Below are 12,666 nucleotides of genomic sequence, written 5' to 3'. Positions count from 1 at the left end.
CTCGAGCGGATAGCGGTGGCGAGCGGGTAGGGACACGCACGCAGGTCTGGCGATGTGCACAGCAGCGTGCTCCCCGCACGCGAGCCCTGGACGCTGTACGGTAGTAAGTTGTGGTTTTGACGTTAAGCCATTACTGAGAGTCTAAGGCGATAATTTCTGAAGCTATGGATGTTATTTTTTTATCAAACTTTTCTGAAGTATCGGTGGTATTTCGCATGTGGCAGTTTCTTACTGCTGTCTTATTCCACTGTTATTCTTCTATCAAATGTCTGCAAGGTGTCTTTCTTGACTTAAGTGGTCTGCACGTCTTAACCCGTCAAGCTCCTGTTCAGACTACTGCTGTAATTGAAATAATGTCCGTTTTGGTGCGGTAGGAAATGTTTATTGACACAAAGGTGCAACTCCAGGAGAGTGCAGATGTTAAGATAGCGGAGGGCTGGCTGGGAGGGTGCTGTATGTCTGTGGTGCAGTGTGTCCTCTCCGACTCCCGACTGCAGAAGTAGATCCTCTTTTAGTGTTGTAAAACTGCTTCCTGTCTGAAGTAACTTGGTTGAGGGTGCTTAGTAATCGACAGAGAGAGAAGAAATTAAAAGACTTAACAGCACATATAACCCGAGCCAGGCCGATGAGGTAAAAATCCTGATAAAAATCAGCGTGACTCGCAGGGCAGCCTGGCTTCAAATGGGAAAACAGTTCTTGACTTATTCTCTGGAATCCTCTGAGAAATAACATTAGAAAGGAGAAGATAAAAGTTTTATCTCCTTTGATCAAAACCCCCTGAGGTCAGCACTGCCATGCCTCTTTGCAAAACTTGTCAATACCGAGAGAGGAAAATGGGTAAATATAGTTGTCATTTAATCTCTTGCAGGAGGTCAGTGCCTGCACTTACTTCAGACTAATTAGCATGGGATTAATGGATCATCTCTCTAGTATCCAAATAAGCACAGCAAATTTTGATTGCCCTTGATTCATGCTTGTCAAGACAGCTGTAGTTTTTTTAAAGTGCTAACTGTACCCCGCGACCAGTTTCACCACGGTTTTACCTACGTCCTCCTGGACAGATCGCAATTAGTCAGGTGGGTGCGGAGCCCGCGGCGTCACGTGGGATGTCCGTGGGCCTTTGGGGAGTTGACGTGTCAAGTGGGCTGCAGCTGCTTACATGCTCTCAGTGTTACTTCTGCTTAGAAATGTTCTGGGGTTAGTGTCCTCAGCCCAGTAACTTTAGTTGGTAATGTAGTAGCCATTGGGCTGCTTATAAACCCGGTGTAAAAGGCTTCCTAGAACTCGCCCTGGGTTTAGCTTACGATTGCGTTAAAGTTTCTTGCTGCACCCTGAAGTGTACCCAAATACGAGGTTCATCCTCCCACAGCTTATCTACTTCTCTTCCCTCCTGGTATGAACTGTGAGCCTTTGAGTTAAATGGATACTGGCAGGTTGACACAGTCTTAGGATACTAAATTTGCCCCAAGTTTTATGATTGCTTTATTACTGCATTCTTATATTGTAGTACATTCTCCCCCCCCCCCCCTTTTGCTGCTCTACAACAGAGGGGAAGAAACTTTGATCACACTAAGCACTGGCAGATGAAGACAAACCCCATGAAAATACACTCATTTGGTTTGCTTTATGTGTGGTGTGTCAACTGAGGCTGTGGTAGATTTAAAAAAAAAAAAAAAAGTCTGTTTAATCTTGTTAACATGGTATCTCAGATCTTAACACTTTGAGGAAGTTCACTCAAGACTTAACCAGTGACTAGCTTGCGTGTGAGTACTTCTTCAAGCCTCTAATAATTTCCTCCTTAGAACTGTTCCTGAAGCTCTTACTTTTGTCGAAATAAATGATCTTCTCCACATCTGTTAGGAGTCTGCACCTGTCTTTAGGCTTTCTCCCTTACTCTTCTTTTTAGAAGAAAGCCTACACCTTTTCTCACTCCGTTCTTCGTGTTGGACTTTTAAATTGGCTGAAATTGTGCTCTAGGGGAAAAGTATTTCACTATTAACAAAAGCGATGTGTTAAGGAAACGGCAAAACTGTTTTAGCTTAGATCCAATACAGAACTGTGGTTTTAGTTTAGAATAATAAATATCTTTTGCCCGTTTTCAGATAATACCAATTTTCAGAGAAGAATTGCGGATGTATGTCCTAAGTATGCCAAGAGCGATGATCGTTAACATCTCAACTTTAAGCCTGTAGTGAAAATAGTGAAAAAGCGTGGCTCGTGTGGCTGTTGGCTAGTTCTAGAAGTAGTGGTAGGAATATATTTACCTTTACACTGTGTAAAAATATGTAACGTGTAAATGGTTGCATTCCATCTTGGGGCTCTGTCAAGTTCATAACCACAGCCAGGAATAAATATCACCAACATTTTGAGAATTAATTGTGGCACTAACCTATATATGCTTTAGGGAACTCGTTTGGTTTTTTTTAACCTGGAAGTTCTGAGCAGCTGGAAGGCTGTGAGCCACTTGGAACGCCTCCATTTGTAGCCTCAGAAAGCCACTTAAGATTTCTTTCTGCCCTGTCAGAAAGTCACCTAAAGTACGCCTGAAAGGCTGCTGCGCTGGCGGATCAGCCGCATCTCACGCGTATTGATTTGACTTCCCTAGGGCCCCCGGCAAGCCTCTTCCAGCCGCCCCGTCGCCCAGGCCTGGGAACTGTTGGGAAACCCATCCGCCTCCTAGCCAACCACTTTCAGGTTCAGATCCCCAAGATTGATGTTTATCACTATGATGTGGATATCAAACCAGAAAAACGCCCCCGAAGAGTGAACAGGTACGAGTTGGTTAATAAAAAAAATGAAAGCGTGTTTGTGCCTCGATTTAAGAAAACCTAAAAGAGTGTTTGTGCCTCGATTTAAGAAAACCTAGAAATTCTTCATCTGCTGGAGGCCAGTTAATGTTTATACCATGGTTAGCAGTTGCTTTTCAGAGAACTATAATATAATATTCTCCTTATTTTTATGACGATGTTTGGCAATTGGCCTGTAATCTGGAAGGCTCTAGGAAACGTACTGAGTGTTGAACTACAGCTGGTTTTATTTTCCAGTCTACAAGTGAATGTCCCTGATAATTGTCCCGCAGTCTATTACGCAAACGTGCGTTAGCAGCCGAGGGGAGGGAATTCCACGTGCAGATTGATGCCAATGTTTTAGGGTCCGCGTGTGGATGCTTTGTCAATAGAATCAATCCTGCCTTGCATACAGACACCTGTATGTTGAAACTAAGCTGTCTTAATCTGGAGGTGACTTTTAAAACTCCTGGTGTTGAGTTGGGTATGCTCCAGTGCGTTGTTGTTTCTCCTACCTTGCTCACCTAAGAAAATGTGAAAAAGGCATTTTAAACTGTGTAAGACCATTGCTGGATTTTCTGTCCTTCAACCTAACTCAATAAATCCCTCTGTAGAGAGGTGGTGGATACTATGGTGAGACACTTCAAGATGCAGATATTTGGTGATCGGCAGCCTGGATACGATGGGAAACGGAACATGTATACTGCACACCCGCTACCTATCGGCCGGGATAGGGTGAGTGTTACTATAAGCAGTTTTAAGTTTTTCTGGGCAAACTGTTACAATGTCGTTTGAAGAGTGTCCTTTTATTGACATAAACCCAAAATGCTGTCACATGTATCAGTGTAGTCTTGGAAATGACAGGCAGTGCCAGTCAGGGATCTCTAGGAACTTGCTGGTGTTTTACTGAAGTTTGTCGTCTCCGGGTTTCTAATTCCCAGCTCTTCAGCTGGAGGATTTATCAGTGATAGTGTCAATTAGTATGTTGCGCTCTTCCAGCTGCAAGTAGATTTGTTTGTTTGTTTGTTTTGTTTTTTCACCCTGATAGAAACGTCTTTTTTTTTTTCTGTTCTAGCCCTTGTTTTGTTGCTAAATGATAAAGTAGTTGTAGATGACAAATACGCCGTTTTGGTTTGGCTGCACGGTTGAGATACGTCCTCCCGTTCCATAAGAACGTGTGGCACAAGTACTGTCAACAACTAGATCAGCTGCACTGGCCCTCCGTGTTCTGGGCCGTGCTTGCCAGCACCCTGGCTCTAACAGATTGCAATCTGTATTAACCAGTCCTGATAGAAAACTTCATCCCCATCTACTCTTCTCCCCAGGGGTCTGGTTGTTGCTGGTACAGTGTCATGAGGAATACGTAAAATGGGTTCACATGTACGCTTTGGGCTGATGGTGCGTGAGAATAATCTCGAGTACTGTGCTAGAACTCTGAGATTTGCGTTTCCTAGTGAGTCTTTTTAACCAAAAGGTTTTTTGCCTTCCCCTTTGGTTCACAAAACATCTTGCTATTAATTGGCTGACTTAAAAAAAAAATATGACTCACGGTTCTCCAGAGCTTTGATGTCACCGTACTAATTACTGCTTAAAATTTACACTTAAAGATACCTCTGTGCAGTTTCTCAGATGGCTAAATTACAAGCTTTCCAAATCCTAAGGAAACCATCTGTAATATTTTAAGGTAATTACACAAACTAATCATCAAAAATATAGCTTTAAAGGATACCTAGGAGAAAAACGTAACGTTGATTAGTGTTGTGATAGTCTCCCATCCATAACAAAAGCTCGTGCTCCGTTCTGTTCTGACTCTGTCAGGTGGATATGGAGGTGACGCTTCCAGGAGAGGGGAAGGACCAGACTTTCAAAGTATCCATTCAGTGGGTGTCCGTCGTCAGCCTGCAGTTGCTGCTGGAAGCTCTGGCAGGGCACTTGAATGAAGTTCCTGAAGATTCTGTACAGGCACTTGACGTAATCACGCGGCACCTTCCCTCCATGAGGTGGGTACCTCCGGTGCCTTCCTGACTGGCTTAATCTCATACCTGTCTTAACGTTTGCGTTGGTTATTACTTGCTGCTATTCTCCTGCTATTACGCTTGCCTACGGAGGAAGGGATGAAGGATGCGGTTGTTGTAATTCAACGCCTGCCTTACAAATTTGCACTAGAATAGGGAAATCTGATCTGAACTGAGGACTTGTACCTGCTGGTCATGTTTCTAACAGGAATTTGCTATAGCCTTTCCAACTGCGCTGTCGGTAAAGGCTTTGTACGCTTGCCATAAGCGAGCTCTAACAGTTCTAACATACTGTAGAAATGTACTGTGCTTTTAAAGACTATGAGCATGAGTATAAAAAGGTGTATCAGAAAAGAATGATCAAAATATTAATTTCCGTATATTTTTTTCAGGTACACTCCTGTGGGTCGCTCCTTTTTTTCCCCCCCTGAAGGTTATTACCACCCTCTGGGTGGTGGCAGAGAGGTCTGGTTTGGTTTCCACCAGTCAGTCAGGCCCGCCATGTGGAACATGATGCTCAACATTGATGGTACGTAGGAAATTCTGTCTCAGCGATGTAAAGGAGCTCTGGCTGCTTCTAAATTAAATGTCCTCTTTTTTTTTTTTTTTTTTTTTTAATCTTAGTGTCAGCAACTGCTTTCTATCGTGCGCAGCCTATCATTGAGTTCATGTGTGAGGTCCTGGACATTCAGAATATCAATGAACAAACCAAGCCTCTCACGGACTCCCAGCGTGTCAAATTTACCAAAGAAATCAGAGGTAAAGGCTTATTCTAAAGCTGCTGCAACAAAATACTGGAAACCTGCTCGTGTGATGAAAATTTGCAGGGCACTTGGGAGGCTGCCCCGTTCCTTTTTGCTCTCATCTTTCTCAAAGGCGACTCCTGTGCCTGCATTTATTTAAATTACTTTTCTGTTGCGTTTTCAGGTCTAAAAGTAGAGGTTACCCACTGTGGCCAGATGAAGAGAAAATACCGAGTTTGCAATGTTACTCGGCGACCAGCCAGTCATCAGACGTACGTATACAAGCATGTCCTGACAATTGTTAAAGATCTTGCCCCTATTAGATATAGGAGCTATATTGTTTATGCAAGAATATATGCAAGATTCTGGAGGTGAAGCAGCTGTGTGGCTTTACAAGAATGTTTAGTCTTAGTGGAGTAGAGGAACAGTGTGGGTTTAGACTGGTGCTTTATTTCCTGCAGCACAGGAAAACTGAAGCTATATCCTGACTTTTAAATACGGTTATAAAAGGCTATAATTTTTTCAATAGTTATGAAAAATTTAGTGTATCGTCTATAAAATCTCTTCATAAATAAGAGATACTCTTTCATAAAGAGTAGCTAAGGAAAATAAGCATTTCTGGTCTGGAATAGATTTTTCCATACCATTTTTCCTTTTAAGAAAAAAAAAAAAAAAAGACCAACCAACTTGGAAAGTCTAACCAGAACAAATGTCCTTTATAGGTTTCCTCTGCAGCTGGAAAATGGGCAGGCTATGGAGTGTACAGTAGCTCAGTATTTTAAGCAGAAGTACAGCCTGCAGCTAAAATATCCTCACCTTCCCTGTCTCCAAGTAGGACAGGAACAGAAACACACGTACTTACCGCTTGAGGTAAGAATCGTACCTTTCTCTGGCGCTGCGGTGTGTCCTCTGTTAAACGGTATCGCGCCACCTCTCGCTGTTCCCATGTAGGTGTGTAACATAGTGGCAGGCCAGAGATGTATAAAGAAGCTAACGGACAATCAGACATCGACGATGATAAAAGCAACTGCAAGATCTGCACCGGACCGGCAGGAAGAAATCAGCAGGCTCGTAAGTGTCGTCATTTCTCCAGCTAAACAGTCTGCATTTGACGCTTCTTACGGCTCTCCCAGAAGCACTGTAGCATGTGTCATGTGTAAGCAGAAGGACCAAGAACCGCAGAAGTTAAAAAAATCTGACTTCTTTAAAACAAATCTTCCTGAATAGAAAGCCTGTTTGTGGCAAAGAGGACAGAGCCACCTGAAGCATTAGCTGTAGTTACATCAATACTTCTCTTGTCACCAGGTGAAAAGTAACAGTATGGTTGGTGGACCCGATCCATACCTGAAGGAGTTTGGTATTGTTGTCCATAATGAAATGACAGAGCTGACGGGCAGAGTTTTGCCAGCACCAATGCTGCAGTACGGAGGCAGGGTGAGTTTTCCATGTCTTGTAAAATACCTTCTCCTGAGGTTATTTAAATTCACAAAGTGTTCCCCATATCTTGTCATAAGGCTTCCTTTGTATGAGCACTGTTCAGCTGTAGTCAAAACAAAGCAGCATTTTATTTTTCATTTGCTTTTGGTTTTTTGCCCAGAACAAGACTGTGGCCACACCAAACCAAGGTGTGTGGGACATGAGAGGGAAACAGTTCTACGCTGGCATTGAGATTAAAGTTTGGGCTGTTGCCTGTTTTGCTCCTCAAAAACAATGCAGGGAAGACTTACTAAAGTAAGTATTTTCCTATTTAGTCAATTTTCCTCATATTTCTGAAAGGTGATACACAATATAAGTTGATTTTAACTCGCCTAATGGTAAAAAGAGGAAAAAACAGTTTTGCAGTGTATTAAATATTTACAGTTTGGGAGGACACTACGACAAAGTTCATAGCCTAATTTGCCAGCTAGGAAAAGTATTCATTCCCTTAGGAAAAGTATTCATTCCCTTGCCACTGAGGCTGTTCCCTGCTCTGGAGACTGCATTCCACTTGCATTCTGTTGTTTTTACGAATAACCAGTGATGGTCGTTCATTCTAAGACCTGAACTGTTTTTTTTCTTAACCTTTGCTACCTCCCAGGCAACATAACACCACGTTTTTTCCCCTGTCCTACAAATTATAGAATCCTAAAGATACAGGTTGTGTTAACCACTGGAATGTTTGGCAAAAGTCATGGCTGCAATAATGCTCAGGTAAGTTTGGTGGATGAGTAAAAAAAAAAATCTACCAGAGCATCAGCGTTAGCTTGGGCATCTGCCTCGGAACGTTCAACTCGAATGCGTGTTTGTTTCCCCAAGGCTTCTGAAATTACAGAAACAGAGGCTTATGAGATGGCCTCAAACAGGATTAGAACCCTATTAGCAAGTGTCTTACAGTGATAGAATTGCTAAAAAATAATTACCGTAGTGTCAAATTGGAAGTGCTGTGAAATAGCTGAAATGGCTTACGTCTTGTTGATAAAATTAACGGCAAAGTGAAACATAGTGAAAAAGCCAGGACAAAGCCATTTGCATTTCATTTACAGGAGTTTTACGGACCAGCTGCGCAAGATCTCCAAGGATGCAGGGATGCCCATCCAAGGCCAGCCCTGTTTCTGCAAATACGCCCAGGGTGCAGACAGCGTGGAGCCCATGTTTAAACACTTAAAACTGACTTATGTTGGTCTGCAGCTGATCGTGGTGATTCTGCCCGGCAAGACACCCGTATATGGTATGGAGAAGAGGCTGTAAAGTGCTAATTAGTTGTACGGCAAGTGGGCATCTTATTGTGCCCTTCAGCAGTGGGGAGGAGACAGAGCAGGCAGCATCTTCCATTTAAACGCTGGTTTTGGAGGTGGGTTTGTTAGGCCTGATTGGAGTAACTTGGATATGAGCAAAGAGCAAACTGAACCTTTGTTGGTGAACTTTTAAGGGTCTGAATTATGTTAACGTTGGGGAGGGGGAGGGAGGAGAAAGCAGATGGAACTTCTGCCTGTTCAGATAACTGGAACCACTAACTTAATTTTCTGTCGCAGCTGAAGTAAAGCGAGTTGGTGACACTCTTCTAGGAATGGCCACTCAGTGTGTTCAGGTAAAGAATGTGGTAAAAACCTCACCGCAAACGCTGTCCAACCTGTGTCTGAAGATAAATGCAAAGCTTGGAGGAATCAACAATGTGCTTGTACCTCATCAAAGGTGAGATTAAAGTAAAGCTCTCCTTGCAGTCTGAGTTGTCAAGCAAAATGGTGCCGTTTTGTTTTGTTCGATACTTTTCAAAATATTACGTGCTTTTGAAATACCCACAGTCTGAAGTGGAGAGAGAAGGATGCTTCTGCATTCAGAATCCGCCTAGTACGCCCTGTGCCAAGGATCAGCTCTAGTTTTAGAGCCATCCAGCAGTGTGTGCGGAAACAAGCTCACCAAGGCTTTTTTTTTGGGTCCATGTCTCTCTTTCCTGCCCCTGGGCTCGCTCAGTCTACCTTTTCCTCTTGCCACCTCCTTAAGCCTACTGTATTTCCTACCAAATTGAAGGAAAAGGAGTGAGGAAGAGTGACTTGTGATAAATGCTTGTAACTTTGCCTTTGGTCCTTTCTTTTTCACTTGCTGTTCTGACTGGACTGTAAGAGCTTGAGGCAGAGAACTTCATCCTTAAAGAGTCTGACGGGGTTTTAGTTCTGTTGAATGGTTTGGATTTTTTTTTTTCCTTCCTCACCCCCCTTCTTTGTATTATTGCTGTTATTATTTACTAAACCTTAATCCTATTAAACAGGCCCTCGGTGTTCCAGCAGCCAGTGATCTTTTTGGGAGCAGATGTCACTCACCCTCCTGCTGGGGACGGGAAGAAGCCTTCCATCGCTGCTGTGGTAGGCAGCATGGATGGCCACCCTAGCCGTTACTGCGCTACGGTGCGCGTGCAGACCTCCCGCCAGGAGACCTCCCAGGAGTTGCTGTACAGTCAGGAGGTGATACAGGACCTGACTAATATGGTGCGAGAACTATTGATTCAGTTCTACAAATCCACTCGTTTCAAGCCCACAAGGATCATCTACTACAGAGGGGGAGTATCAGAAGGACAGATGAAGCAGGTATTGTCTGATGATTTCTTGGTGCTTGTGAAAAGGGATCGGCCCTTGAAAATAACGTATATTTGTGTGGGTTGCCTTTGTTAAGGGGACAATGAATAGTTTCACTGAGTTTTCCTGGGCAAGCACAATGTACAGTTATCCTGTCTGATCACGTTCGTTACAAAGTGGCATTTGTACATGGAAAATATGAAAATAATACTGTATGTACTGAATTCAGCACCTAATCGTTAAATCTTCTACTTCTAGGTAGCTTGGCCAGAACTGATAGCAATCCGGAAGGCCTGTATTAGTTTGGAAGAAGATTATAGACCCGGAATAACCTACATTGTTGTGCAGAAAAGGCATCACACCAGATTGTTCTGTGCTGACAAGACTGAAAGGGCAAGTAATGTTGACTACGTAAGGAGGAGGTGATGGCAACAGGGAAGTAAGATTGTTTGGCTGAGTGGGGCGGTAGCCATCTTGCCCACCAAAACTGCATTAATCTGTACGAGCAGTAGCAGTTCTGTGCAGGAACGTGCTTTCTCTACCAAAATAACCAGTTCCCCCCCCTTTTTTTACTGCTCTAGATCAAGCGGTCAGATGGAATAGCTTGTTCCCAGCCCCTCTTGGAGTAGGTGTGCTCTGTATCCCTGTATTTGTGTATTTGGAGCTATAGTCTGGGATTCCTGACTATAAATGGAACTGGTTGTTCAGTTTGTTGCCTGTTCTGTCTCTAGATGCATCTGTAAGACTTGCCTATGGCACAAATCCACGAGCCGACTAAGGAACCTTCTTTAGGAAAGTTCTTGATCTCAGGTTTGCTTGAAAAATACAGATCTCTGGGGTGTGAGTGCAAACAAGGGTATGAAATAAATTCACTTTGGAAAACCTACATTTTCAGATCCTGAATGACTTGTGTAGGCTTGATCCCACTCTGCAATTGTAATGCTACTGGCAAGTATTTTATTTTTTCTCTGATGACACACCAGTTGGATTTGGTGAAATTTCTAAAAATGAACTCACAGAGCACATTTTCATTCCTCCTCTGTAAACGACCTTCGCATTTTTCCACCTTTCTGAGCAGTAAATTCTCAAACAGCTCTGAGTAGAACCTACCTTAGGAGGTATTTTGGGTCACTTCCAAAAAAAAAACCAAACCCATGGGCTAATAATAAACTTTCCTCAATAGGTGGGTAAGAGCGGCAACGTACCGGCAGGCACTACCGTGGACAGCACGATCACGCATCCTTCTGAATTCGACTTTTACCTCTGTAGCCATGCAGGAATTCAGGTAACGTTTCAGCTCTGCTGTGCTCGGGCTATGGGACTAAATCCTTAGAGTTGTCCTGATGAGTAACGCTGCTTCTATTTGTAGCTTGGCAGACCTACAGTCGCATTGGTTCAGTGCCTGGTTGGCACTTACTCCTCAGTGCGCTGACGGAAGGTACAACCTTCAGGTACCACCTCTGCTTTTGTCTGATGCTCTCCCGCTGACTGCTCATCTGTTCTCCGCAGGGAACCAGCCGGCCCTCCCATTACCAGGTCTTGTGGGATGACAACTGTTTTACTGCAGACGAACTACAGCTGTTGACGTACCAGCTGTGTCACACGTACGTCCGGTGTACGCGATCCGTCTCTATTCCAGCTCCTGCATACTATGCCAGGCTGGTAGCGTTTAGGGCCAGGTACCATCTCGTGGACAAGGATCATGACAGGTAAGGAACTGTGCCTCGGCGTCTTGGTGGCCAGATAACGGACCCGAATTATGGGCTGCGTGGCCCAGTTGTTCACGGTTCTCTGCATGTGTCTGCGTTTTTACAGTGCTGAAGGCAGCCACGTGTCGGGACAGAGCAATGGCCGCGATCCTCAGGCTCTGGCAAAGGCAGTGCAGATCCACCATGACACTCAGCATACGATGTATTTTGCTTGAGAGCATCTGGGAAGATGAGGCAAAACCAACGACCCGTGCAGTCCTGAAATGTTTTGAATGCCTACTGCTATGGCTAGGGCCCAGTTTATTTCAGACTGCCCGCTACCAGCAGCTCTGAACAGTCGCACTGAATCTGTACTTCACAGCAATGTCTGATGCACCAACACAATTGAGCCATTTGTTTCATTATTTTATGTAATAGAAATTCATAGACTGTCTTTTCTGATGCATTGGACTGAATTTTTACCTCAAAGCGCAAAAGGCTGATCATCCTGAAATTTTTAAAGGACTTGGCACGAAAGGTTTCTATTGAATATTTTGCTAGCTATCGTTTTTAAGTTATCTTCTCATCCCGTGAGTTTATCATGACGACTGATTCCCTGTCTTCATGCACTGCTTCGTGAGTATGCGTATTACGGCAAAACGTTTTACTCCAGTGAAATGTAATTGTTCTATTGTGTGGGGCCATAGATTTTTTAATGGAGATTTTAGACTTCACTACTGTAAATGCCTTTTAACGAACATAACTTTCACAGGTATTGCAGTTTTTTGTCGGTTTTCCTAATTATCTTTTTAATCTCTGCAGACTTCGGCTGCAAAGCAATTGCACTATACTGCGAGTTCAGATGGGTGGTTCTTGTTCTGTGAATGTGTAATATAACCAGATAGCGATGCCTGTCAGTAGATTTTAATTGTAATGGTTACAAATAATACTGCCATGGTATCCTAACAAGTACTGAACCATCGTTTCCCCCTCTAAAAATGATAAAAAAAAAAAAAAAAAAAAAAAATTAGCTTTTAGGTATTTTGCAGACTTTTACAAAAGTGCCCACTTTATGCTGCTGTGTGGTTTGATAAATCTAAGTGATTTTAAAACTTTTTTCTCATAGGAGGTTTAACTTTGGCAATAAATATTTGTTTTTTAAGCCCCCCAACAGTGTAATTTTCTAGCTGAGGATTGTGCATGAGTTTAACCAATGTTCTCGTGTCGTTTCCGAACACACAATTCGGCAGTTTCTGAAACTCATTAGAAAAGACGCACTTCCATGCTTTTTTTTAAGAATTATTTTTAACTGTTTTATATTCACTGTTGGTGTCCTGTCTACAACATTTTTTTATAAGCTTGGAAACTGGGTGTTACGTGTAGGG

At 43.2% G+C, this 12,666-nt stretch overlaps 1 protein-coding gene across 1 annotated transcript; it reads left to right on the top strand.

Annotated features, from left to right (window-relative positions):
• Positions 1 to 2,607: 2,607 nt before the first annotated feature.
• LOC104123135 (argonaute RISC component 4) lies at positions 2,608 to 12,660 on the top strand. Its single transcript, XM_009635352.2, has 17 exons — positions 2,608 to 2,771; positions 3,401 to 3,521; positions 4,605 to 4,786; positions 5,194 to 5,330; positions 5,426 to 5,560; positions 5,729 to 5,816; positions 6,267 to 6,414; positions 6,496 to 6,615; positions 6,850 to 6,978; positions 7,142 to 7,275; positions 8,067 to 8,251; positions 8,556 to 8,715; positions 9,290 to 9,605; positions 9,852 to 9,986; positions 10,777 to 10,878; positions 11,103 to 11,302; positions 11,409 to 12,660. The coding sequence occupies exons 2-17, from the start codon at positions 3,417 to 3,419 to the stop codon at positions 11,515 to 11,517; spliced, it is 2,385 nt and encodes a 794-aa protein (XP_009633647.1). The 5' UTR covers positions 2,608 to 2,771; positions 3,401 to 3,416; the 3' UTR covers positions 11,518 to 12,660.
• The last annotated feature ends 6 nt before the right edge of the window (positions 12,661 to 12,666 follow it).

Source organism: Egretta garzetta, unplaced genomic scaffold (assembly GCF_000687185.1).
Source record: "Egretta garzetta isolate BGI_Z169 unplaced genomic scaffold, ASM68718v1 scaffold443, whole genome shotgun sequence".
NCBI lineage: Eukaryota > Metazoa > Chordata > Aves > Pelecaniformes > Ardeidae > Egretta > Egretta garzetta.
The sequence above is the reverse complement of the archived record's forward strand: the minus strand, read 5'-3'. Positions and strand labels throughout refer to the sequence as shown.